General features: G+C 45.6%; 1 protein-coding gene across 2 annotated transcripts in view; it reads left to right on the top strand.

Moving 5' to 3' along the window:
• The window catches only part of LOC135689090 (uncharacterized), a 106903-nt gene that overhangs the window by 19733 nt on the left and 59287 nt on the right, over positions 1-27883 (top strand). For both annotated transcript variants that reach the window (XM_065206205.2, XM_065206204.2), the window contains exons 17-18: positions 155-26296; positions 26678-27708. In XM_065206205.2, the coding sequence (XP_065062277.2) occupies positions 155-26296; positions 26678-27708 (27173 nt within the window). The remainder of the gene's footprint in view (positions 1-154; positions 26297-26677; positions 27709-27883) is intronic.

The raw sequence follows: 27883 nt of genomic DNA, 5'->3' as shown, positions 1-27883 counted from the left end.
TTTTGATAACAGCTATTTTAATTTTTTGTTAAAAGTATGTTTTTATTTGAAAACTGAAATATGAAAACGATTTAAGCCTATATTTTCTAAGCAAAACATGTTTTGAAAATATTTTTCTTAACTTTTCATGATCCTAATTACGATTTTTTGATAGGTACATCAAGTGTTTCTAGTGCTTCGCTTGAGGAAGATGTTCAAGTGGCACAGGTTCTTGAAGTTGAAACCGAACCACAGTTCTTAGTGGATGAAGTAAGGGAATACACTGTAGAAGAAGATTTTATAAGCAAGGAAATAGCAGAGGAGCCTGTGGAGCAGTTTGAAGAAAAAATCTCACGCAGAGTTTATCGTGAAAAGATTGAGCCGAGCAGTATCTTTTTGACTGCTACCAAGCCAGCAGAGTTGATGGTCCCTAAAGATAGGCCAGTCCCTGAAGCTATCAAGCCTGTTATTTTGCAAGAGCCTGCCCCTACATGTTTAAGTGAAGTTTTCGTGCACCTTACACCATATCGATTGCTCATGTATCTTGACAATGAAAACACATCAATAACTGAAATCACTAGAAGAGTTCATCTTCTCAGAGCGAGGAGTTCTATCGTATCAAAGTCAAAGTTCGTAAACTCCCAAACCAGGCAGGTTTTGCCTCCAAAAACCGTAAAGAAGTTTATTTCAGTCCGATTTTTCACTGTCTCTGCCTGTCCACACGAAAACGCAGACCATAAAGAGATTGAAAATGTTAAAGCATCAAATAGTGTAATCCTTTTGAAGAAACGAACCAGTTACTCCTCAACATCTATCCTTCTCAAGTTCAACATAGAAAGCCACATTTCAAAGCATGGTATGTTCTACAAGGATCAAGATTTTGACGAAAATGGAAACCTGCATGTTGTTATATTCCAACAAAGCATTTTCTCAGCTTATAGGTACAAAATTAACATCTCAACAAGGAAGTGGAATAATAACCAACAGTTTATTACAAGTGAAACAAAGGCAAAAGTTGTTACAAAGAGGAGTGTTTATCGCAGCAAAGAGTCGAAGGAAATAGAGCCAGAGAGAAAGGAGGTGATCAAGGAGCCAGAAGCTGTTTTGGTTGGGGAAAGCTATCCAGCTCAACCTGTCACTTTACAAGAGCCAGGGACAATGGCTGCAAGAGAAGAAACTGAGCTTACTACTTCTCGTCAAGTATACAGAATACGAGAGCCTGAAGATTCAAGGGCTGTTGAAGAAATTGTTGAAGAACCAGGAACTGATGTGTTCTTCGAGGAGGCTTTCCTTGAAGAGCCTGATTTCTTCAAGGGGCCAGAGCCAGTACCTCAAAGAAAGCCTGAAGTGGATGTTGAAGAAGCAGTGATCAGCGAGCCAGAGGTGTATGTCCCTGAAGAGTCAATGCCAGAAGACATTCCAGAAATGGAAGAGGAGACAGTTGGAGTAGAGCGTAGAGTTGTGAGACAGGCAGTGATTGAAAGGACATCAAGGAAGGTATACAGATCTGTGCAAGTTGCTGTGGACGTGCAACCAGAAATAGAGCCCGAAAAAGAGGAGTTGGTGGAGGATGTGATCGAGGAGCCAGCAACTGATGTGGTGTTTGAAGAAAGCTACCCAGTTGAACCTGGTATGTTTGAAGAACCAGAGCCAGAGACAGTGCCTGAAAGAGAAGAAAATGAGGTGGTTACACGTCGTCAAGTGTACAGAGTAAGGGAGCCAGAGAAGGAAGCAGTTGTAGAAGAGATTTTTGCAGAACCAGCAACTAATGTGGTCTTCGAAGAGACTTCCCCCGAAGAACCTGATTTCTTCAGGGAGCCAGAGCCAGTGCCGGAAAGTGAGGTTGAGGAAGAAGAAAAAGAGGAGGTGCAAATTCGCCGACAGGTTTACAGGATGAAAGAGGCTAAAATACCAGAAGACGAGAAGGAAGACGAGACAACTGCCAAGCTGTCAGTGCGCCGAACTGTGACATTCAAAAAGAGAATTGTAAAGAAGATAATTTACTTGGCGGATGGAAGCCCATCAGAAGTTGAAGTGGAAGAGCCGGTTGAGCCATTGGATGTTGAAGAGCCAGATGAAGTGGTAGTTGCTGCTGAGCCAGTAAAGAGCATAAGTGAGCGCACAGTTGTGAGAAAGGAGAAGGAGACAGTAACAAGAAGAACGGTTTACAGAAGGCTTACAGAAGAAGAGAGGCAGGACAAGGAGGTTGAAGAACATGAACCAGAGGCACTGGTACCACCAAAAATGGTAGAACGCTTGTTTGTGCGTCGTATACTTAGAAAGCAAGATGGAACAGAGACGTTGCTTGACAAATCTGAGAGTGTGGTACCGGTTGAGAGTGTAGCTCCTGTTACCGAAGAGGTAGAAGAGCTAAAGGAAGAGGACAAAGAAACTGCAGAGGGCTTCGTTGTAAGGAAAGTGATAAGAAGGCCCTTGTTTTTAACAAGCAAGAGGACTGTTGTCAGAAAGGTAGAAATCACTGATGATGGAGAAGAACGCGAAGTTGCAGCTGATGTTGTGGAAGATGTAGCGCCAGTAGCGAGCTCTGAACCAATGGTGACTCACAGAACTGTGCGAAGAGTAGTGAGCAGCAAAGCAGATGATATTGATTCAAGGATACCACTGGAGATTGTGAGAACAGACAGGCCAGAAGCAGAAGTGAGTGACGAGGAGATGGCAGGTGAAGTAAGGCGTACAGTGAGAAGAAGGTCAATAACCAGCACCCAAAGAAGAGTTGTTCGCCGAATTGTTGAAAGCTCTGATGGTAAGGAGGAGACAGTTGAAGACGAAGTTATGCTACCCGTCGAAGCTATTGGTTACAGAGTGGTTAGACGAAGAATTGTTCGAGCAGACAAGACTGAGGAAGTCGTGGCACGTGCAGATTATGTGTTGCCAGACACAGAGGAGGCTGTAGAAAGCGTTGAGCAGTTGAAGGATGAAGAATTTGGCGTGGAAAGAAAAGTGATTCGCAGGCCAGTACCAGTTGTGACAGTGAGAAAGGTTTACAGGACAATAATACTGACTGAAGCAGGAGACGAATTGGACAGAGACGAAAAGATAGAAGAGCAAGATGTTCCTGCGATGCCATTGCATACAAGTGAATTACTAGACGAGGAGAAGCCTATAGAAGAACTGAGGACTGTGAAAAGAATTGAGCCAGACATCGTAACACGCAGACAAGTGATCAGACGTGTCACATCAAAGAAGGAAGTTGAACCAGTTGTAACAGAAGAAGTTGAGCCTGAACCAGAGATCCCAGAGCCTGAGCTCGAAGTTGAAGTGGAGGCATTGCCTGAGCCTGAACAAGAGGAAATAGAAGAAGATTTTAGGCTGAGAAGGGTTGTTAGAAGGCCAGTGCACATGACAAGTCGTAGAACAGTGATTCGAAAATTCGAAGCAGCAACTGATGAGCATGATGTTGAGGAAGAAGAGGAGGATGGCTTAGAAGCTGTTTACCCGAAAAGGGTTGTTGTGAGGAGAACTGTTTTGCAGCCTGAAGTGGATGTCGAAGAAGCAGTGATCAGCGAGCCAGAGGTGTATGTCCCTGAAGAGTCAATGCCAGAAGACATTCCAGAAATGGAAGAGGAGACAGTTGGAGTAGAGCGTAGAGTTGTGAGACAGGCAGTGATTGAAAGGACATCAAGGAAGGTATACAGATCTGTGCAAGTTGCTGTGGACGTGCAACCAGAAATAGAGCCCCAAAAAGAGGAGTTGGTGGAGGATGTGATCGAGGAGCCAGCAACTGATGTGGTGTTTGAAGAAAGCTACCCAGTTGAACCTGGTATGTTTGAAGAACCAGAGCCAGAGACAGTGCCTGAAAGAGAAGAAAATGAGGTGGTTACACGTCGTCAAGTGTACAGAGTAAGGGAGCCAGAGAAGGAAGCAGTTGTAGAAGAGATTTTTGCAGAACCACCAACTAATGTGGTCTTCGAAGAGACTTCCCCCGAAGAACCTGATTTATTCAGGGAGCCAGAGCCAGTGCCTGAAAGTGAGGTTGAGGAAGAAGAAAAAGAGGAGGTGCAAATTCGCCGACAGGTTTACAGGATGAAAGAGGCTAAAATACCAGAAGACGAGAAGGAAGACGAGACAACTGCCAAGCTGTCAGTGCGCCGAACTGTGACATTCAAAAAGAGGATTGTAAAGAAGATAATTTACTTGGCGGATGGAAGCCCATCAGAAGTTGAAGTGGAAGAGCCGGTTGAGCCATTGGATGTTGAAGAGCCAGATGAAGTGGTAGTTGCTGCTGAGCCAGTAAAGAGCATAAGTGAGCGCACAGTTGTGAGAAAGGAGAAGGAGACAGTAACAAGAAGAACGGTTTACAGAAGGCTTACAGAAGAAGAGAGGCAGGACAAGGAGGTTGAAGAACATGAACCAGAGGCACTGGTACCACCAAAAATGGTAGAACGCTTGTTTGTGCGTCGTATACTTAGAAAGCAAGATGGAACAGAGACGTTGCTTGACAAATCTGAGAGTGTGGTACCGGTTGAGAGTGTAGCTCCTGTTACCGAAGAGGTAGAAGAGCTAAAGGAAGAGGACAAAGAAACTGCAGAGGGCTTCGTTGTAAGGAAAGTGATAAGAAGGCCCTTGTTTTTAACAAGCAAGAGGACTGTTGTCAGAAAGGTAGAAATCACTGATGATGGAGAAGAACGCGAAGTTGCAGCTGATGTTGTGGAAGATGTAGCGCCAGTAGCGAGCTCTGAACCAATGGTGACTCACAGAACTGTGCGAAGAGTAGTGAGCAGCAAAGCAGATGATATTGATTCAAGGATACCACTGGAGATTGTGAGAACAGACAGGCCAGAAGCAGAAGTGAGTGACGAGGAGATGGCAGGTGAAGTAAGGCGTACAGTGAGAAGAAGGTCAATAACCAGCACCCAAAGAAGAGTTGTTCGCCGAATTGTTGAAAGCTCTGATGGTAAGGAGGAGACAGTTGAAGACGAAGTTATGCTACCCGTCGAAGCTATTGGTTACAGAGTGGTTAGACGAAGAATTGTTCGAGCAGACAAGACTGAGGAAGTCGTGGCACGTGCAGATTATGTGTTGCCAGACACAGAGGAGGCTGTAGAAAGCGTTGAGCAGTTGAAGGATGAAGAATTTGGCGTGGAAAGAAAAGTGATTCGCAGGCCAGTACCAGTTGTGACAGTGAGAAAGGTTTACAGGACAATAATACTGACTGAAGCAGGAGACGAATTGGACAGAGACGAAAAGATAGAAGAGCAAGATGTTCCTGCGATGCCATTGCATACAAGTGAATTACTAGACGAGGAGAAGCCTATAGAAGAACTGAGGACTGTGAAAAGAATTGAGCCAGACATCGTAACACGCAGACAAGTGATCAGACGTGTCACATCAAAGAAGGAAGTTGAACCAGTTGTAACAGAAGAAGTTGAGCCTGAACCAGAGATCCCAGAGCCTGAGCTCGAAGTTGAAGTGGAGGCATTGCCTGAGCCTGAACAAGAGGAAATAGAAGAAGATTTTAGGCTGAGAAGGGTTGTTAGAAGGCCAGTGCACATGACAAGTCGTAGAACAGTGATTCGAAAATTCGAAGCAGCAACTGATGAGCATGATGTTGAGGAAGAAGAGGAGGATGGCTTAGAAGCTGTTTACCCGAAAAGGGTTGTTGTGAGGAGAACTGTTTTGCAGCCTGAAGTGGATGTCGAAGAAGCAGTGATCAGCGAGCCAGAGGTGTATGTCCCTGAAGAGTCAATGCCAGAAGACATTCCAGAAATGGAAGAGGAGACAGTTGGAGTAGAGCGTAGAGTTGTGAGACAGGCAGTGATTGAAAGGACATCAAGGAAGGTATACAGATCTGTGCAAGTTGCTGTGGACGTGCAACCAGAAATAGAGCCCGAAAAAGAGGAGTTGGTGGAGGATGTGATCGAGGAGCCAGCAACTGATGTGGTGTTTGAAGAAAGCTACCCAGTTGAACCTGGTATGTTTGAAGAACCAGAGCCAGAGACAGTGCCTGAAAGAGAAGAAAATGAGGTGGTTACACGTCGTCAAGTGTACAGAGTAAGGGAGCCAGAGAAGGAAGCAGTTGTAGAAGAGATTTTTGCAGAACCACCTACTAATGTGGTCTTCGAAGAGACTTCCCCCGAAGAACCTGATTTCTTCAGGGAGCCAGAGCCAGTGCCTGAAAGTGAGGATGAGGAAGAAGAAAAAGAGGAGGTGCAAATTCGCCGACAGGTTTACAGGATGAAAGAGGCTAAAATACCAGAAGACGAGAAGGAAGACGAGACAACTGCCAAGCTGTCAGTGCGCCGAACTGTGACATTCAAAAAGAGGATTGTAAAGAAGATAATTTACTTGGCGGATGGAAGCCCATCAGAAGTTGAAGTGGAAGAGCCGGTTGAGCCATTGGATGTTGAAGAGCCAGATGAAGTGGTAGTTGCTGCTGAGCCAGTAAAGAGCATAAGTGAGCGCACAGTTGTGAGGAAGGAGAAGGAGACAGTAACAAGAAGAACGGTTTACAGAAGGCTTACAGAAGAAGAGAGGCAGGACAAGGAGGTTGAAGAACATGAACCAGAGGCACTGGTACCACCAAAAATGGTAGAACGCTTGTTTGTGCGTCGTATACTTAGAAAGCAAGATGGAACAGAGACGTTGCTTGACAAATCTGAGAGTGTGGTACCGGTTGAGAGTGTAGCTCCTGTTACCGAAGAGGTAGAAGAGCTAAAGGAAGAGGACAAAGAAACTGCAGAGGGCTTCGTTGTAAGGAAAGTGATAAGAAGGCCCTTGTTTTTAACAAGCAAGAGGACTGTTGTCAGAAAGGTAGAAATCACTGATGATGGAGAAGAACGCGAAGTTGCAGCTGATGTTGTGGAAGATGTAGCGCCAGTAGCGAGCTCTGAACCAATGGTGACTCACAGAACTGTGCGAAGAGTAGTGAGCAGCAAAGCAGATGATATTGATTCAAGGATACCACTGGAGATTGTGAGAACAGACAGGCCAGAAGCAGAAGTGAGTGACGAGGAGATGGCAGGTGAAGTAAGGCGTACAGTGAGAAGAAGGTCAATAACCAGCACCCAAAGAAGAGTTGTTCGCCGAATTGTTGAAAGCTCTGATGGTAAGGAGGAGACAGTTGAAGACGAAGTTATGCTACCCGTCGAAGCTATTGGTTACAGAGTGGTTAGACGAAGAATTGTTCGAGCAGACAAGACTGAGGAAGTCGTGGCACGTGCAGATTATGTGTTGCCAGACACAGAGGAGGCTGTAGAAAGCGTTGAGCAGTTGAAGGATGAAGAATTTGGCGTGGAAAGAAAAGTGATTCGCAGGCCAGTACCAGTTGTGACAGTGAGAAAGGTTTACAGGACAATAATACTGACTGAAGCAGGAGACGAATTGGACAGAGACGAAAAGATAGAAGAGCAAGATGTTCCTGCGATGCCATTGCATACAAGTGAATTACTAGACGAGGAGAAGCCTATAGAAGAACTGAGGACTGTGAAAAGAATTGAGCCAGACATCGTAACACGCAGACAAGTGATCAGACGTGTCACATCAAAGAAGGAAGTTGAACCAGTTGTAACAGAAGAAGTTGAGCCTGAACCAGAGATCCCAGAGCCTGAGCTCGAAGTTGAAGTGGAGGCATTGCCTGAGCCTGAACAAGAGGAAATAGAAGAAGATTTTAGGCTGAGAAGGGTTGTTAGAAGGCCAGTGCACATGACAAGTCGTAGAACAGTGATTCGAAAATTCGAAGCAGCAACTGATGAGCATGATGTTGAGGAAGAAGAGGAGGATGGCTTAGAAGCTGTTTACCCGAAAAGGGTTGTTGTGAGGAGAACTGTTTTGCAGCCTGAAGTGGATGTCGAAGAAGCAGTGATCAGCGAGCCAGAGGTGTATGTCCCTGAAGAGTCAATGCCAGAAGACATTCCAGAAATGGAAGAGGAGACAGTTGGAGTAGAGCGTAGAGTTGTGAGACAGGCAGTGATTGAAAGGACATCAAGGAAGGTATACAGATCTGTGCAAGTTGCTGTGGACGTGCAACCAGAAATAGAGCCCCAAAAAGAGGAGTTGGTGGAGGATGTGATCGAGGAGCCAGCAACTGATGTGGTGTTTGAAGAAAGCTACCCAGTTGAACCTGGTATGTTTGAAGAACCAGAGCCAGAGACAGTGCCTGAAAGAGAAGAAAATGAGGTGGTTACACGTCGTCAAGTGTACAGAGTAAGGGAGCCAGAGAAGGAAGCAGTTGTAGAAGAGATTTTTGCAGAACCACCAACTAATGTGGTCTTCGAAGAGACTTCCCCCGAAGAACCTGATTTATTCAGGGAGCCAGAGCCAGTGCCTGAAAGTGAGGTTGAGGAAGAAGAAAAAGAGGAGGTGCAAATTCGCCGACAGGTTTACAGGATGAAAGAGGCTAAAATACCAGAAGACGAGAAGGAAGACGAGACAACTGCCAAGCTGTCAGTGCGCCGAACTGTGACATTCAAAAAGAGGATTGTAAAGAAGATAATTTACTTGGCGGATGGAAGCCCATCAGAAGTTGAAGTGGAAGAGCCGGTTGAGCCATTGGATGTTGAAGAGCCAGATGAAGTGGTAGTTGCTGCTGAGCCAGTAAAGAGCATAAGTGAGCGCACAGTTGTGAGAAAGGAGAAGGAGACAGTAACAAGAAGAACGGTTTACAGAAGGCTTACAGAAGAAGAGAGGCAGGACAAGGAGGTTGAAGAACATGAACCAGAGGCACTGGTACCACCAAAAATGGTAGAACGCTTGTTTGTGCGTCGTATACTTAGAAAGCAAGATGGAACAGAGACGTTGCTTGACAAATCTGAGAGTGTGGTACCGGTTGAGAGTGTAGCTCCTGTTACCGAAGAGGTAGAAGAGCTAAAGGAAGAGGACAAAGAAACTGCAGAGGGCTTCGTTGTAAGGAAAGTGATAAGAAGGCCCTTGTTTTTAACAAGCAAGAGGACTGTTGTCAGAAAGGTAGAAATCACTGATGATGGAGAAGAACGCGAAGTTGCAGCTGATGTTGTGGAAGATGTAGCGCCAGTAGCGAGCTCTGAACCAATGGTGACTCACAGAACTGTGCGAAGAGTAGTGAGCAGCAAAGCAGATGATATTGATTCAAGGATACCACTGGAGATTGTGAGAACAGACAGGCCAGAAGCAGAAGTGAGTGACGAGGAGATGGCAGGTGAAGTAAGGCGTACAGTGAGAAGAAGGTCAATAACCAGCACCCAAAGAAGAGTTGTTCGCCGAATTGTTGAAAGCTCTGATGGTAAGGAGGAGACAGTTGAAGACGAAGTTATGCTACCCGTCGAAGCTATTGGTTACAGAGTGGTTAGACGAAGAATTGTTCGAGCAGACAAGACTGAGGAAGTCGTGGCACGTGCAGATTATGTGTTGCCAGACACAGAGGAGGCTGTAGAAAGCGTTGAGCAGTTGAAGGATGAAGAATTTGGCGTGGAAAGAAAAGTGATTCGCAGGCCAGTACCAGTTGTGACAGTGAGAAAGGTTTACAGGACAATAATACTGACTGAAGCAGGAGACGAATTGGACAGAGACGAAAAGATAGAAGAGCAAGATGTTCCTGCGATGCCATTGCATACAAGTGAATTACTAGACGAGGAGAAGCCTATAGAAGAACTGAGGACTGTGAAAAGAATTGAGCCAGACATCGTAACACGCAGACAAGTGATCAGACGTGTCACATCAAAGAAGGAAGTTGAACCAGTTGTAACAGAAGAAGTTGAGCCTGAACCAGAGATCCCAGAGCCTGAGCTCGAAGTTGAAGTGGAGGCATTGCCTGAGCCTGAACAAGAGGAAATAGAAGAAGATTTTAGGCTGAGAAGGGTTGTTAGAAGGCCAGTGCACATGACAAGTCGTAGAACAGTGATTCGAAAATTCGAAGCAGCAACTGATGAGCATGATGTTGAGGAAGAAGAGGAGGATGGCTTAGAAGCTGTTTACCCGAAAAGGGTTGTTGTGAGGAGAACTATTTTGCAGCCTGAAGTGGATGTCGAAGAAGCAGTGATCAGCGAGCCAGAGGTGTATGTCCCTGAAGAGTCAATGCCAGAAGACATTCCAGAAATGGAAGAGGAGACAGTTGGAGTAGAGCGTAGAGTTGTGAGACAGGCAGTGATTGAAAGGACATCAAGGAAGGTATACAGATCTGTGCAAGTTGCTGTGGACGTGCAACCAGAAATAGAGCCCGAAAAAGAGGAGTTGGTGGAGGATGTGATCGAGGAGCCAGCAACTGATGTGGTGTTTGAAGAAAGCTACCCAGTTGAACCTGGTATGTTTGAAGAACCAGAGCCAGAGACAGTGCCTGAAAGAGAAGAAAATGAGGTGGTTACACGTCGTCAAGTGTACAGAGTAAGGGAGCCAGAGAAGGAAGCAGTTGTAGAAGAGATTTTTGCAGAACCACCAACTAATGTGGTCTTCGAAGAGACTTCCCCCGAAGAACCTGATTTCTTCAGGGAGCCAGAGCCAGTGCCTGAAAGTGAGGATGAGGAAGAAGAAAAAGAGGAGGTGCAAATTCGCCGACAGGTTTACAGGATGAAAGAGGCTAAAATACCAGAAGACGAGAAGGAAGACGAGACAACTGCCAAGCTGTCAGTGCGCCGAACTGTGACATTCAAAAAGAGGATTGTAAAGAAGATAATTTACTTGGCGGATGGAAGCCCATCAGAAGTTGAAGTGGAAGAGCCGGTTGAGCCATTGGATGTTGAAGAGCCAGATGAAGTGGTAGTTGCTGCTGAGCCAGTAAAGAGCATAAGTGAGCGCACAGTTGTGAGGAAGGAGAAGGAGACAGTAACAAGAAGAACGGTTTACAGAAGGCTTACAGAAGAAGAGAGGCAGGACAAGGAGGTTGAAGAACATGAACCAGAGGCACTGGTACCACCAAAAATGGTAGAACGCTTGTTTGTGCGTCGTATACTTAGAAAGCAAGATGGAACAGAGACGTTGCTTGACAAATCTGAGAGTGTGGTACCGGTTGAGAGTGTAGCTCCTGTTACCGAAGAGGTAGAAGAGCTAAAGGAAGAGGACAAAGAAACTGCAGAGGGCTTCGTTGTAAGGAAAGTGATAAGAAGGCCCTTGTTTTTAACAAGCAAGAGGACTGTTGTCAGAAAGGTAGAAATCACTGATGATGGAGAAGAATGCGAAGTTGCAGCTGATGTTGTGGAAGATGTAGCGCCAGTAGCGAGCTCTGAACCAATGGTGACTCACAGAACTGTGCGAAGAGTAGTGAGCAGCAAAGCAGATGATATTGATTCAAGGATACCACTGGAGATTGTGAGAACAGACAGGCCAGAAGCAGAAGTGAGTGACGAGGAGATGGCAGGTGAAGTAAGGCGTACAGTGAGAAGAAGGTCAATAACCAGCACCCAAAGAAGAGTTGTTCGCCGAATTGTTGAAAGCTCTGTTGGTAAGGAGGAGACAGTTGAAGACGAAGTTATGCTACCCGTCGAAGCTATTGGTTACAGAGTGGTTAGACGAAGAATTGTTCGAGCAGACAAGACTGAGGAAGTCGTGGCACGTGCAGATTATGTGTTGCCAGACACAGAGGAGGCTGTAGAAAGCGTTGAGCAGTTGAAGGATGAAGAATTTGGCGTGGAAAGAAAAGTGATTCGCAGGCCAGTACCAGTTGTGACAGTGAGAAAGGTTTACAGGACAATAATACTGACTGAAGCAGGAGACGAATTGGACAGAGACGAAAAGATAGAAGAGCAAGATGTTCCTGCGATGCCATTGCATACAAGTGAATTACTAGACGAGGAGAAGCCTATAGAAGAACTGAGGACTGTGAAAAGAATTGAGCCAGACATCGTAACACGCAGACAAGTGATCAGACGTGTCACATCAAAGAAGGAAGTTGAACCAGTTGTAACAGAAGAAGTTGAGCCTGAACCAGAGATCCCAGAGCCTGAGCTCGAAGTTGAAGTGGAGGCATTGCCTGAGCCTGAACAAGAGGAAATAGAAGAAGATTTTAGGCTGAGAAGGGTTGTTAGAAGGCCAGTGCACATGACAAGTCGTAGAACAGTGATTCGAAAATTCGAAGCAGCAACTGATGAGCATGATGTTGAGGAAGAAGAGGAGGATGGCTTAGAAGCTGTTTACCCGAAAAGGGTTGTTGTGAGGAGAACTGTTTTGCAGCCTGAAGTGGATGTCGAAGAAGCAGTGATCAGCGAGCCAGAGGTGTATGTCCCTGAAGAGTCAATGCCAGAAGACATTCCAGAAATGGAAGAGGAGACAGTTGGAGTAGAGCGTAGAGTTGTGAGACAGGCAGTGATTGAAAGGACATCAAGGAAGGTATACAGATCTGTGCAAGTTGCTGTGGACGTGCAACCAGAAATAGAGCCCGAAAAAGAGGAGTTGGTGGAGGATGTGATCGAGGAGCCAGCAACTGATGTGGTGTTTGAAGAAAGCTACCCAGTTGAACCTGGTATGTTTGAAGAACCAGAGCCAGAGACAGTGCCTGAAAGAGAAGAAAATGAGGTGGTTACACGTCGTCAAGTGTACAGAGTAAGGGAGCCAGAGAAGGAAGCAGTTGTAGAAGAGATTTTTGCAGAACCACCAACTAATGTGGTCTTCGAAGAGACTTCCCCCGAAGAACCTGATTTCTTCAGGGAGCCAGAGCCAGTGCCTGAAAGTGAGGATGAGGAAGAAGAAAAAGAGGAGGTGCAAATTCGCCGACAGGTTTACAGGATGAAAGAGGCTAAAATACCAGAAGACGAGAAGGAAGACGAGACAACTGCCAAGCTGTCAGTGCGCCGAACTGTGACATTCAAAAAGAGGATTGTAAAGAAGATAATTTACTTGGCGGATGGAAGCCCATCAGAAGTTGAAGTGGAAGAGCCGGTTGAGCCATTGGATGTTGAAGAGCCAGATGAAGTGGTAGTTGCTGCTGAGCCAGTAAAGAGCATAAGTGAGCGCACAGTTGTGAGGAAGGAGAAGGAGACAGTAACAAGAAGAACGGTTTACAGAAGGCTTACAGAAGAAGAGAGGCAGGACAAGGAGGTTGAAGAACATGAACCAGAGGCACTGGTACCACCAAAAATGGTAGAACGCTTGTTTGTGCGTCGTATACTTAGAAAGCAAGATGGAACAGAGACGTTGCTTGACAAATCTGAGAGTGTGGTACCGGTTGAGAGTGTAGCTCCTGTTACCGAAGAGGTAGAAGAGCTAAAGGAAGAGGACAAAGAAACTGCAGAGGGCTTCGTTGTAAGGAAAGTGATAAGAAGGCCCTTGTTTTTAACAAGCAAGAGGACTGTTGTCAGAAAGGTAGAAATCACTGATGATGGAGAAGAACGCGAAGTTGCAGCTGATGTTGTGGAAGATGTAGCGCCAGTAGCGAGCTCTGAACCAATGGTGACTCACAGAACTGTGCGAAGAGTAGTGAGCAGCAAAGCAGATGATATTGATTCAAGGATACCACTGGAGATTGTGAGAACAGACAGGCCAGAAGCAGAAGTGAGTGACGAGGAGATGGCAGGTGAAGTAAGGCGTACAGTGAGAAGAAGGTCAATAACCAGCACCCAAAGAAGAGTTGTTCGCCGAATTGTTGAAAGCTCTGATGGTAAGGAGGAGACAGTTGAAGACGAAGTTATGCTACCCGTCGAAGCTATTGGTTACAGAGTGGTTAGACGAAGAATTGTTCGAGCAGACAAGACTGAGGAAGTCGTGGCACGTGCAGATTATGTGTTGCCAGACACAGAGGAGGCTGTAGAAAGCGTTGAGCAGTTGAAGGATGAAGAATTTGGCGTGGAAAGAAAAGTGATTCGCAGGCCAGTACCAGTTGTGACAGTGAGAAAGGTTTACAGGACAATAATACTGACTGAAGCAGGAGACGAATTGGACAGAGACGAAAAGATAGAAGAGCAAGATGTTCCTGCGATGCCATTGCATACAAGTGAATTACTAGACGAGGAGAAGCCTATAGAAGAACTGAGGACTGTGAAAAGAATTGAGCCAGACATCGTAACACGCAGACAAGTGATCAGACGTGTCACATCAAAGAAGGAAGTTGAACCAGTTGTAACAGAAGAAGTTGAGCCTGAACCAGAGATCCCAGAGCCTGAGCTCGAAGTTGAAGTGGAGGCATTGCCTGAGCCTGAACAAAAGGAAATAGAAGAAGATTTTAGGCTGAGAAGGGTTGTTAGAAGGCCAGTGCACATGACAAGTCGTAGAACAGTGATTCGAAAATTCGAAGCAGCAACTGATGAGCATGATGTTGAGGAAGAAGAGGAGGATGGCTTAGAAGCTGTTTACCCGAAAAGGGTTGTTGTGAGGAGAACTGTTTTGCAGCCTGAAGTGGATGTCGAAGAAGCAGTGATCAGCGAGCCAGAGGTGTATGTCCCTGAAGAGTCAATGCCAGAAGACATTCCAGAAATGGAAGAGGAGACAGTTGGAGTAGAGCGTAGAGTTGTGAGACAGGCAGTGATTGAAAGGACATCAAGGAAGGTATACAGATCTGTGCAAGTTGCTGTGGACGTGCAACCAGAAATAGAGCCCGAAAAAGAGGAGTTGGTGGAGGATGTGATCAAGGAGCCAGCAACTGATGTGGTGTTTGAAGAAAGCTACCCAGTTGAACCTGGTATGTTTGAAGAACCAGAGCCAGAGACAGTGCCTGAAAGAGAAGAAAATGAGGTGGTTACACGTCGTCAAGTGTACAGAGTAAGGGAGCCAGAGAAGGAAGCAGTTGTAGAAGAGATTTTTGCAGAACCAGCAACTAATGTGGTCTTCGAAGAGACTTCCCCCGAAGAACCTGATTTCTTCAGGGAGCCAGAGCCAGTGCCTGAAAGTGAGGATGAGGAAGAAGAAAAAGAGGAGGTGCAAATTCGCCGACAGGTTTACAGGATGAAAGAGGCTAAAATACCAGAAGATGAGAAGGAAGACGAGACAACTGCCAAGCTGTCAGTGCGCCGAACTGTGACATTCAAAAAGAGGATTGTAAAGAAGATAATTTACTTGGCGGATGGAAGCCCATCAGAAGTTGAAGTGGAAGAGCCGGTTGAGCCATTGGATGTTGAAGAGCCAGATGAAGTGGTAGTTGCTGCTGAGCCAGTAAAGAGCATAAGTGAGCGCACAGTTGTGAGGAAGGAGAAGGAGACAGTAACAAGAAGAACGGTTTACAGAAGGCTTACAGAAGAAGAGAGGCAGGACAAGGAGGTTGAAGAACATGAACCAGAGGCACTGGTACCACCAAAAATGGTAGAACGCTTGTTTGTGCGTCGTATACTTAGAAAGCAAGATGGAACAGAGACGTTGCTTGACAAATCTGAGAGTGTGGTACCGGTTGAGAGTGTAGCTCCTGTTACCGAAGAGGTAGAAGAGCTAAAGGAAGAGGACAAAGAAACTGCAGAGGGCTTCGTTGTAAGGAAAGTGATAAGAAGGCCCTTGTTTTTAACAAGCAAGAGGACTGTTGTCAGAAAGGTAGAAATCACTGATGATGGAGAAGAACGCGAAGTTGCAGCTGATGTTGTGGAAGATGTAGCGCCAGTAGCGAGCTCTGAACCAATGGTGACTCACAGAACTGTGCGAAGAGTAGTGAGCAGCAAAGCAGATGATATTGATTCAAGGATACCACTGGAGATTGTGAGAACAGACAGGCCAGAAGCAGAAGTGAGTGACGAGGAGATGGCAGGTGAAGTAAGGCGTACAGTGAGAAGAAGGTCAATAACCAGCACCCAAAGAAGAGTTGTTCGCCGAATTGTTGAAAGCTCTGATGGTAAGGAGGAGACAGTTGAAGACGAAGTTATGCTACCCGTCGAAGCTATTGGTTACAGAGTGGTTAGACGAAGAATTGTTCGAGCAGACAAGACTGAGGAAGTCGTGACACGTGCAGATTATGTGTTGCCAGACACAGAGGAGGCTGTAGAAAGCGTTGAGCAGTTGAAGGATGAAGAATTTGGCGTGGAAAGAAAAGTGATTCGCAGGCCAGTACCAGTTGTGACAGTGAGAAAGGTTTACAGGACAATAATACTGACTGAAGCAGGAGACGAATTGGACAGAGACGAAAAGATAGAAGAGCAAGATGTTCCTGCGATGCCATTGCATACAAGTGAATTACTAGACGAGGAGAAGCCTATAGAAGAACTGAGGACTGTGAAAAGAATTGAGCCAGACATCGTAACACGCAGACAAGTGATCAGACGTGTCACATCAAAGAAGGAAGTTGAACCAGTTGTAACAGAAGAAGTTGAGCCTGAACCAGAGATCCCAGAGCCTGAGCTCGAAGTTGAAGTGGAGGCATTGCCTGAGCCTGAACAAGAGGAAATAGAAGAAGATTTTAGGCTGAGAAGGGTTGTTAGAAGGCCAGTGCACATGACAAGTCGTAGAACAGTGATTCGAAAATTCGAAGCAGCAACTGATGAGCATGATGTTGAGGAAGAAGAGGAGGATGGCTTAGAAGCTGTTTACCCGAAAAGGGTTGTTGTGAGGAGAACTGTTTTGCAGCCTGAAGTGGATGTCGAAGAAGCAGTGATCAGCGAGCCAGAGGTGTATGTCCCTGAAGAGTCAATGCCAGAAGACATTCCAGAAATGGAAGAGGAGACAGTTGGAGTAGAGCGTAGAGTTGTGAGACAGGCAGTGATTGAAAGGACATCAAGGAAGGTATACAGATCTGTGCAAGTTGCTGTGGACGTGCAACCAGAAATAGAGCCCCAAAAAGAGGAGTTGGTGGAGGATGTGATCGAGGAGCCAGCAACTGATGTGGTGTTTGAAGAAAGCTACCCAGTTGAACCTGGTATGTTTGAAGAACCAGAGCCAGAGACAGTGCCTGAAAGAGAAGAAAATGAGGTGGTTACACGTCGTCAAGTGTACAGAGTAAGGGAGCCAGAGAAGGAAGCAGTTGTAGAAGAGATTTTTGCAGAACCACCAACTAATGTGGTCTTCGAAGAGACTTCCCCCGAAGAACCTGATTTCTTCAGGGAGCCAGAGCCAGTGCCTGAAAGTGAGGATGAGGAAGAAGAAAAAGAGGAGGTGCAAATTCGCCGACAGGTTTACAGGATGAAAGAGGCTAAAATACCAGAAGACGAGAAGGAAGACGAGACAACTGCCAAGCTGTCAGTGCGCCGAACTGTGACATTCAAAAAGAGGATTGTAAAGAAGATAATTTACTTGGCGGATGGAAGCCCATCAGAAGTTGAAGTGGAAGAGCCGGTTGAGCCATTGGATGTTGAAGAGCCAGATGAAGTGGTAGTTGCTGCTGAGCCAGTAAAGAGCATAAGTGAGCGCACAGTTGTGAGGAAGGAGAAGGAGACAGTAACAAGAAGAACGGTTTACAGAAGGCTTACAGAAGAAGAGAGGCAGGACAAGGAGGTTGAAGAACATGAACCAGAGGCACTGGTACCACCAAAAATGGTAGAACGCTTGTTTGTGCGTCGTATACTTAGAAAGCAAGATGGAACAGAGACGTTGCTTGACAAATCTGAGAGTGTGGTACCGGTTGAGAGTGTAGCTCCTGTTACCGAAGAGGTAGAAGAGCTAAAGGAAGAGGACAAAGAAACTGCAGAGGGCTTCGTTGTAAGGAAAGTGATAAGAAGGCCCTTGTTTTTAACAAGCAAGAGGACTGTTGTCAGAAAGGTAGAAATCACTGATGATGGAGAAGAACGCGAAGTTGCAGCTGATGTTGTGGAAGATGTAGCGCCAGTAGCGAGCTCTGAACCAATGGTGACTCACAGAACTGTGCGAAGAGTAGTGAGCAGCAAAGCAGATGATATTGATTCAAGGATACCACTGGAGATTGTGAGAACAGACAGGCCAGAAGCAGAAGTGAGTGACGAGGAGATGGCAGGTGAAGTAAGGCGTACAGTGAGAAGAAGGTCAATAACTAGCACCCAAAGAAGAGTTGTTCGCCGAATTGTTGAAAGCTCTGATGGTAAGGAGGAGACAGTTGAAGACGAAGTTATGCTACCCGTCGAAGCTATTGGTTACAGAGTGGTTAGACGAAGAATTGTTCGAGCAGACAAGACTGAGGAAGTCGTGGCACGTGCAGATTATGTGTTGCCAGACACAGAGGAGGCTGTAGAAAGCGTTGAGCAGTTGAAGGATGAAGAATTTGGCGTGGAAAGAAAAGTGATTCGCAGGCCAGTACCAGTTGTGACAGTGAGAAAGGTTTACAGGACAATAATACTGACTGAAGCAGGAGACGAATTGGACAGAGACGAAAAGATAGAAGAGCAAGATGTTCCTGCGATGCCATTGCATACAAGTGAATTACTAGACGAGGAGAAGCCTATAGAAGAACTGAGGACTGTGAAAAGAATTGAGCCAGACATCGTAACACGCAGACAAGTGATCAGACGTGTCACATCAAAGAAGGAAGTTGAACCAGTTGTAACAGAAGAAGTTGAGCCTGAACCAGAGATCCCAGAGCCTGAGCTCGAAGTTGAAGTGGAGGCATTGCCTGAGCCTGAACAAGAGGAAATAGAAGAAGATTTTAGGCTGAGAAGGGTTGTTAGAAGGCCAGTGCACATGACAAGTCGTAGAACAGTGATTCGAAAATTCGAAGCAGCAACTGATGAGCATGATGTTGAGGAAGAAGAGGAGGATGGCTTAGAAGCTGTTTACCCGAAAAGGGTTGTTGTGAGGAGAACTGTTTTGCAGCATGAAGTGGATGTCGAAGAAGCAGTGATCAGCGAGCCAGAGGTGTATGTCCCTGAAGAGTCAATGCCAGAAGACATTCCAGAAATGGAAGAGGAGACAGTTGGAGTAGAGCGTAGAGTTGTGAGACAGGCAGTGATTGAAAGGACATCAAGGAAGGTATACAGATCTGTGCAAGTTGCTGTGGACGTGCAACCAGAAATAGAGCCCGAAAAAGAGGAGTTGGTGGAGGATGTGATCGAGGAGCCAGCAACTGATGTGGTGTTTGAAGAAAGCTACCCAGTTGAACCTGGTATGTTTGAAGAACCAGAGCCAGAGACAGTGCCTGAAAGAGAAGAAAATGAGGTGGTTACACGTCGTCAAGTGTACAGAGTAAGGGAGCCAGAGAAGGAAGCAGTTGTAGAAGAGATTTTTGCAGAACCAGCAACTAATGTGGTCTTCGAAGAGACTTCCCCCGAAGAACCTGATTTCTTCAGGGAGCCAGAGCCAGTGCCTGAAAGTGAGGATGAGGAAGAAGAAAAAGAGGAGGTGCAAATTCGCCGACAGGTTTACAGGATGAAAGAGGCTAAAATACCAGAAGACGAGAAGGAAGACGAGACAACTGCCAAGCTGTCAGTGCGCCGAACTGTGACATTCAAAAAGAGGATTGTAAAGAAGATAATTTACTTGGCGGATGGAAGCCCATCAGAAGTTGAAGTGGAAGAGCCGGTTGAGCCATTGGATGTTGAAGAGCCAGATGAAGTGGTAGTTGCTGCTGAGCCAGTAAAGAGCATAAGTGAGCGCACAGTTGTGAGGAAGGAGAAGGAGACAGTAACAAGAAGAACGGTTTACAGAAGGCTTACAGAAGAAGAGAGGCAGGACAAGGAGGTTGAAGAACATGAACCAGAGGCACTGGTACCACCAAAAATGGTAGAACGCTTGTTTGTGCGTCGTATACTTAGAAAGCAAGATGGAACAGAGACGTTGCTTGACAAATCTGAGAGTGTGGTACCGGTTGAGAGTGTAGCTCCTGTTACCGAAGAGGTAGAAGAGCTAAAGGAAGAGGACAAAGAAACTGCAGAGGGCTTCGTTGTAAGGAAAGTGATAAGAAGGCCCTTGTTTTTAACAAGCAAGAGGACTGTTGTCAGAAAGGTAGAAATCACTGATGATGGAGAAGAACGCGAAGTTGCAGCTGATGTTGTGGAAGATGTAGCGCCAGTAGCGAGCTCTGAACCAATGGTGACTCACAGAACTGTGCGAAGAGTAGTGAGCAGCAAAGCAGATGATATTGATTCAAGGATACCACTGGAGATTGTGAGAACAGACAGGCCAGAAGCAGAAGTGAGTGAGGAGGAGATGGCAGGTGAAGTAAGGCGTACAGTGAGAAGAAGGTCAATAACCAGCACCCAAAGAAGAGTTGTTCGCCGAATTGTTGAAAGCTCTGATGGTAAGGAGGAGACAGTTGAAGACGAAGTTATGCTACCCGTCGAAGCTATTGGTTACAGAGTGGTTAGACGAAGAATTGTTCGAGCAGACAAGACTGAGGAAGTCGTGACACGTGCAGATTATGTGTTGCCAGACACAGAGGAGGCTGTAGAAAGCGTTGAGCAGTTGAAGGATGAAGAATTTGGCGTGGAAAGAAAAGTGATTCGCAGGCCAGTACCAGTTGTGACAGTGAGAAAGGTTTACAGGACAATAATACTGACTGAAGCAGGAGACGAATTGGACAGAGACGAAAAGATAGAAGAGCAAGATGTTCCTGCGATGCCATTGCATACAAGTGAATTACTAGACGAGGAGAAGCCTATAGAAGAACTGAGGACTGTGAAAAGAATTGAGCCAGACATCGTAACACGCAGACAAGTGATCAGACGTGTCACATCAAAGAAGGAAGTTGAACCAGTTGTAACAGAAGAAGTTGAGCCTGAACCAGAGATCCCAGAGCCTGAGCTCGAAGTTGAAGTGGAGGCATTGCCTGAGCCTGAACAAGAGGAAATAGAAGAAGATTTTAGGCTGAGAAGGGTTGTTAGAAGGCCAGTGCACATGACAAGTCGTAGAACAGTGATTCGAAAATTCGAAGCAGCAACTGATGAGCATGATGTTGAGGAAGAAGAGGAGGATGGCTTAGAAGCTGTTTACCCGAAAAGGGTTGTTGTGAGGAGAACTGTTTTGCAGCCTGAAGTGGATGTCGAAGAAGCAGTGATCAGCGAGCCAGAGGTGTATGTCCCTGAAGAGTCAATGCCAGAAGACATTCCAGAAATGGAAGAGGAGACAGTTGGAGTAGAGCGTAGAGTTGTGAGACAGGCAGTGATTGAAAGGACATCAAGGAAGGTATACAGATCTGTGCAAGTTGCTGTGGACGTGCAACCAGAAATAGAGCCCGAAAAAGAGGAGTTGGTGGAGGATGTGATCGAGGAGCCAGCAACTGATGTGGTGTTTGAAGAAAGCTACCCAGTTGAACCTGGTATGTTTGAAGAACCAGAGCCAGAGACAGTGCCTGAAAGAGAAGAAAATGAGGTGGTTACACGTCGTCAAGTGTACAGAGTAAGGGAGCCAGAGAAGGAAGCAGTTGTAGAAGAGATTTTTGCAGAACCACCAACTAATGTGGTCTTCGAAGAGACTTCCCCCGAAGAACCTGATTTCTTCAGGGAGCCAGAGCCAGTGCCTGAAAGTGAGGATGAGGAAGAAGAAAAAGAGGAGGTGCAAATTCGCCGACAGGTTTACAGGATGAAAGAGGCTAAAATACCAGAAGACGAGAAGGAAGACGAGACAACTGCCAAGCTGTCAGTGCGCCGAACTGTGACATTCAAAAAGAGGATTGTAAAGAAGATAATTTACTTGGCGGATGGAAGCCCATCAGAAGTTGAAGTGGAAGAGCCGGTTGAGCCATTGGATGTTGAAGAGCCAGATGAAGTGGTAGTTGCTGCTGAGCCAGTAAAGAGCATAAGTGAGCGCACAGTTGTGAGGAAGGAGAAGGAGACAGTAACAAGAAGAACGGTTTACAGAAGGCTTACAGAAGAAGAGAGGCAGGACAAGGAGGTTGAAGAACATGAACCAGAGGCACTGGTACCACCAAAAATGGTAGAACGCTTGTTTGTGCGTCGTATACTTAGAAAGCAAGATGGAACAGAGACGTTGCTTGACAAATCTGAGAGTGTGGTACCGGTTGAGAGTGTAGCTCCTGTTACCGAAGAGGTAGAAGAGCTAAAGGAAGAGGACAAAGAAACTGCAGAGGGCTTCGTTGTAAGGAAAGTGATAAGAAGGCCCTTGTTTTTAACAAGCAAGAGGACTGTTGTCAGAAAGGTAGAAATCACTGATGATGGAGAAGAACGCGAAGTTGCAGCTGATGTTGTGGAAGATGTAGCGCCAGTAGCGAGCTCTGAACCAATGGTGACTCACAGAACTGTGCGAAGAGTAGTGAGCAGCAAAGCAGATGATATTGATTCAAGGATACCACTGGAGATTGTGAGAACAGACAGGCCAGAAGCAGAAGTGAGTGACGAGGAGATGGCAGGTGAAGTAAGGCGTACAGTGAGAAGAAGGTCAATAACCAGCACCCAAAGAAGAGTTGTTCGCCGAATTGTTGAAAGCTCTGATGGTAAGGAGGAGACAGTTGAAGACGAAGTTATGCTACCCGTCGAAGCTATTGGTTACAGAGTGGTTAGACGAAGAATTGTTCGAGCAGACAAGACTGAGGAAGTCGTGACACGTGCAGATTATGTGTTGCCAGACACAGAGGAGGCTGTAGAAAGCGTTGAGCAGTTGAAGGATGAAGAATTTGGCGTGGAAAGAAAAGTGATTCGCAGGCCAGTACCAGTTGTGACAGTGAGAAAGGTTTACAGGACAATAATACTGACTGAAGCAGGAGACGAATTGGACAGAGACGAAAAGATAGAAGAGCAAGATGTTCCTGCGATGCCATTGCATACAAGTGAATTACTAGACGAGGAGAAGCCTATAGAAGAACTGAGGACTGTGAAAAGAATTGAGCCAGACATCGTAACACGCAGACAAGTGATCAGACGTGTCACATCAAAGAAGGAAGTTGAACCAGTTGTAACAGAAGAAGTTGAGCCTGAACCAGAGATCCCAGAGCCTGAGCTCGAAGTTGAAGTGGAGGCATTGCCTGAGCCTGAACAAGAGGAAATAGAAGAAGATTTTAGGCTGAGAAGGGTTGTTAGAAGGCCAGTGCACATGACAAGTCGTAGAACAGTGATTCGAAAATTCGAAGCAGCAACTGATGAGCATGATGTTGAGGAAGAAGAGGAGGATGGCTTAGAAGCTGTTTACCCGAAAAGGGTTGTTGTGAGGAGAACTGTTTTGCAGCCTGAAGTGGATGTCGAAGAAGCAGTGATCAGCGAGCCAGAGGTGTATGTCCCTGAAGAGTCAATGCCAGAAGACATTCCAGAAATGGAAGAGGAGACAGTTGGAGTAGAGCGTAGAGTTGTGAGACAGGCAGTGATTGAAAGGACATCAAGGAAGGTATACAGATCTGTGCAAGTTGCTGTGGACGTGCAACCAGAAATAGAGCCCGAAAAAGAGGAGTTGGTGGAGGATGTGATCGAGGAGCCAGCAACTGATGTGGTGTTTGAAGAAAGCTACCCAGTTGAACCTGGTATGTTTGAAGAACCAGAGCCAGAGACAGTGCCTGAAAGAGAAGAAAATGAGGTGGTTACACGTCGTCAAGTGTACAGAGTAAGGGAGCCAGAGAAGGAAGCAGTTGTAGAAGAGATTTTTGCAGAACCAGCAACTAATGTGGTCTTCGAAGAGACTTCCCCCGAAGAACCTGATTTCTTCAGGGAGCCAGAGCCAGTGCCTGAAAGTGAGGATGAGGAAGAAGAAAAAGAGGAGGTGCAAATTCGCCGACAGGTTTACAGGATGAAAGAGGCTAAAATACCAGAAGACGAGAAGGAAGACGAGACAACTGCCAAGCTGTCAGTGCGCCGAACTGTGACATTCAAAAAGAGGATTGTAAAGAAGATAATTTACTTGGCGGATGGAAGCCCATCAGAAGTTGAAGTGGAAGAGCCGGTTGAGCCATTGGATGTTGAAGAGCCAGATGAAGTGGTAGTTGCTGCTGAGCCAGTAAAGAGCATAAGTGAGCGCACAGTTGTGAGGAAGGAGAAGGAGACAGTAACAAGAAGAACGGTTTACAGAAGGCTTACAGAAGAAGAGAGGCAGGACAAGGAGGTTGAAGAACATGAACCAGAGGCACTGGTACCACCAAAAATGGTAGAACGCTTGTTTGTGCGTCGTATACTTAGAAAGCAAGATGGAACAGAGACGTTGCTTGACAAATCTGAGAGTGTGGTACCGGTTGAGAGTGTAGCTCCTGTTACCGAAGAGGTAGAAGAGCTAAAGAAAGAGGACAAAGAAACTGCAGAGGGCTTCGTTGTAAGGAAAGTGATAAGAAGGCCCTTGTTTTTAACAAGCAAGAGGACTGTTGTCAGAAAGGTAGAAATCACTGATGATGGAGAAGAACGCGAAGTTGCAGCTGATGTTGTGGAAGATGTAGCGCCAGTAGCGAGCTCTGAACCAATGGTGACTCACAGAACTGTGCGAAGAGTAGTGAGCAGCAAAGCAGATGATATTGATTCAAGGATACCACTGGAGATTGTGAGAACAGACAGGCCAGAAGCAGAAGTGAGTGACGAGGAGATGGCAGGTGAAGTAAGGCGTACAGTGAGAAGAAGGTCAATAACCAGCACCCAAAGAAGAGTTGTTCGCCGAATTGTTGAAAGCTCTGTTGGTAAGGAGGAGACAGTTGAAGACGAAGTTATGCTACCCGTCGAAGCTATTGGTTACAGAGTGGTTAGACGAAGAATTGTTCGAGCAGACAAGACTGAGGAAGTCGTGACACGTGCAGATTATGTGTTGCCAGACACAGAGGAGGCTGTAGAAAGCGTTGAGCAGTTGAAGGATGAAGAATTTGGCGTGGAAAGAAAAGTGATTCGCAGGCCAGTACCAGTTGTGACAGTGAGAAAGGTTTACAGGACAATAATACTGACTGAAGCAGGAGACGAATTGGACAGAGACGAAAAGATAGAAGAGCAAGATGTTCCTGCGATGCCATTGCATACAAGTGAATTACTAGACGAGGAGAAGCCTATAGAAGAACTGAGGACTGTGAAAAGAATTGAGCCAGACATCGTAACACGCAGACAAGTGATCAGACGTGTCACATCAAAGAAGGAAGTTGAACCAGTTGTAACAGAAGAAGTTGAGCCTGAACCAGAGATCCCAGAGCCTGAGCTCGAAGTTGAAGTGGAGGCATTGCCTAAGCCTGAACAAGAGGAAATAGAAGAAGATTTTAGGCTGAGAAGGGTTGTTAGAAGGCCAGTGCACATGACAAGTCGTAGAACAGTGATTCGAAAATTCGAAGCAGCAACTGATGAGCATGATGTTGAGGAAGAAGAGGAGGATGGCTTAGAAGCTGTTTACCCGAAAAGGGTTGTTGTGAGGAGAACTGTTTTGCAGCCTGAAGTGGATGTCGAAGAAGCAGTGATCAGCGAGCCAGAGGTGTATGTCCCTGAAGAGTCAATGCCAGAAGACATTCCAGAAATGGAAGAGGAGACAGTTGGAGTAGAGCGTAGAGTTGTGAGACAGGCAGTGATTGAAAGGACATCAAGGAAGGTATACAGATCTGTGCAAGTTGCTGTGGACGTGCAACCAGAAATAGAGCCCCAAAAAGAGGAGTTGGTGGAGGATGTGATCGAGGAGCCAGCAACTGATGTGGTGTTTGAAGAAAGCTACCCAGTTGAACCTGGTATGTTTGAAGAACCAGAGCCAGAGACAGTGCCTGAAAGAGAAGAAAATGAGGTGGTTACACGTCGTCAAGTGTACAGAGTAAGGGAGCCAGAGAAGGAAGCAGTTGTAGAAGAGATTTTTGCAGAACCAGCAACTAATGTGGTCTTCGAAGAGACTTCCCCCGAAGAACCTGATTTCTTCAGGGAGCCAGAGCCAGTGCCTGAAAGTGAGGATGAGGAAGAAGAAAAAGAGGAGGTGCAAATTCGCCGACAGGTTTACAGGATGGCGTTTGATGATTCACCAGGTGTTAGGCCAGTCCAGTCCCTTACTGTGGTTCGTCCTTGTACTGATTCTGAATATAGTGTGAGTTCAGATTTGTCGGATGATCGTGAAGCTACTACTCGAACTGTATTGCGTGAAGTTGTTCGGTTGCGAGAAGAAGGGTTGATGAATGTTGATGGTAAGGTTATTGACAAAACTGTTACTCTTATAAGACCGTCCCAATCTCCTGTCGAATCAGATAGTGACGAAGACGAGAAAGCTACTAAGAGGCGCATTTATCGCACTGCTGTGCCAGTCAAACTTGCTGAGTTACCCGTTTCAGAGGTTGTTGTTGAGCCAGTTGTCACAGTAGATACTGAGGCCTCTTCAGTTATACCCGGTTTGTTTGTGGAAGAAGAGCCTGTCTGTTCTGATGTTCTTCGTGAGGTCCGTAGAAAGTCTGTGCCTGAATTAACCCGTCGTTCTGTAATTCGTAACATCGAAAAGGAAGAAGAGCCGGAGTCAACAGTAGCTGTTAATGACTACACTGACATATCGTCAGAGGACGTAAAAATCGCTGAAAAAAGACTAGAAAAGATCGCGAAAAGGATGATGAAGACTTTTGTTTATCGTAAAGTATTTGTTACTTACAAGACTGTAATGGTTAGAAAGCTTGTTAATGAGTATGGGGAAATTGTTGAAAGTTCTGATGAAGGGAAGGATGATCTTGAGAAAGATGGCTTCAGAAGATTTGATGACGATGATGGTGCAAGCCCAATCCCAAGTATGTGTTTTAAATCTAGTTTTGCTACTTAATTTCAATCAAGTTTAGGTTTTGCTTTTAATATTTCTTGAATATTTCAAGCTACACTTTATTTCAGAACTCTTTATTTCAGTATTTAACGTGGACTGTTTGTTTCAACATTGTCTAATTTTCATATCCTGGAAGATAGTCGTTTACTATTAAGCATTAAAATCACTTTCTGTTTATAATATATTTTCTTCACTACTTTTAATTTGACTTATTGTCCAATTTTTATGAATTTAAGCTGGGGTTTATCAATGAGTTGCTTCAATGGCGTTTGAAAAATTTTACTTTAAAGCCTTTCAAGATTACTTTATATCTGATTGTGAAACTTATTTTGCTTTTGCTTTTTTGCTGAAGGTATCTCAAGGTTACATACTACTCAACATGAAACATTTAAATCTTCGGACACAAGTGCTGGAGGCGCTTCTTTGGGACAGGAAAAGAAGACTTTTTCGAGCATTGGAACACAGTGTGATTTTGACAGCCCTCATGTTGGTCATAAGGAAGCTTCCATAGGCACGTTTGAGGACGATATTTCATTGCAATTCAGCTTGAGCGAACCAGTAGTGTTCCAAACCAGTAGTGGTCCTGCAATTCAGCTTGAGCGAACCAAAAAGGCCTCGCCAAATGTTAACTCCAATCTGCAGCCTGCCGTGAAAATTGTCACGGAACAACCCGAAGGAAAAGAAGCTCGACAATTGCCGGTAATTGAAGGTTTGGAGAGCGCACCAAAAGTTCCTAAGGACAACCGAACTTGGCTGATAGAAATGAAAACTGCCGACGAAATAAAGAGAGAAGATGAAAATGAAAAGACAAAGGATGTTGATAAGACAATGCATGGTCCGTCGGTTGTGACTGCTGTTGGGGATGTTGCTGTTGATGAGCCCATCACCCAAGTCAGCGTTATTGAAACCGTCGAATGCCTCCCTGATGAGCAACAAGATATAATCGGTGAGATAGAACCAGAGAAAGTTGATGTTAAAGAGCTTCCCGCATCAAGACCAAGCAGAAGGAGTAAAGCAAAACTCGTGAAGCAGAAGACATTCCCTCTGTCTGTATCAGAGCTTCAGGTATGTGAAAGTTCAGATTTATCTGGTAATGACAAGGAAACGCGCGTGAAGCTGTCGTCTGTGACGTCAAAGAAGCGGCGTGTGTCGTACGATGAGAAGCGTAATATTTCATTGGAAAGGTTGAGATCATCAATTACGGACGTAGAATTGACACTGGGGAGAAGAAAGTCGAAAGTGAGGGAGATGCTGCTTGCTCGATACGATATCAATTACGATGCCTATCTTATCTGGATCATGTTTTCGGAAGGAGAGCTCAACAATGTGAGATGTGTCTCAGCAACCTACTCAATTCTCATGGAGCAGAAAGCTTATATTGAGGTATGTCAATAATCACGTTTCTAAGAAATTCAGTTCAAGTGTTTGTTGGAAGTTCTGTCAACCCGTTTCTTTGTAGTTTGTAGAAAGTGATGATCTTTCTTCCAAACACAATTAACTTTTTTTGAATTATTTATTGTCCAGAGAAGTCTTAAAGTGTTGCTATGTCATTATGTAG

This window comes from Rhopilema esculentum, chromosome 9, assembly GCF_057945365.1.
Source record: "Rhopilema esculentum isolate cy_ngs chromosome 9, ASM5794536v1, whole genome shotgun sequence".
Classification (NCBI taxonomy): Eukaryota; Metazoa; Cnidaria; class Scyphozoa; order Rhizostomeae; family Rhizostomatidae; genus Rhopilema; species Rhopilema esculentum.
This window is presented reverse-complemented; position numbering and strand designations above follow the sequence as displayed.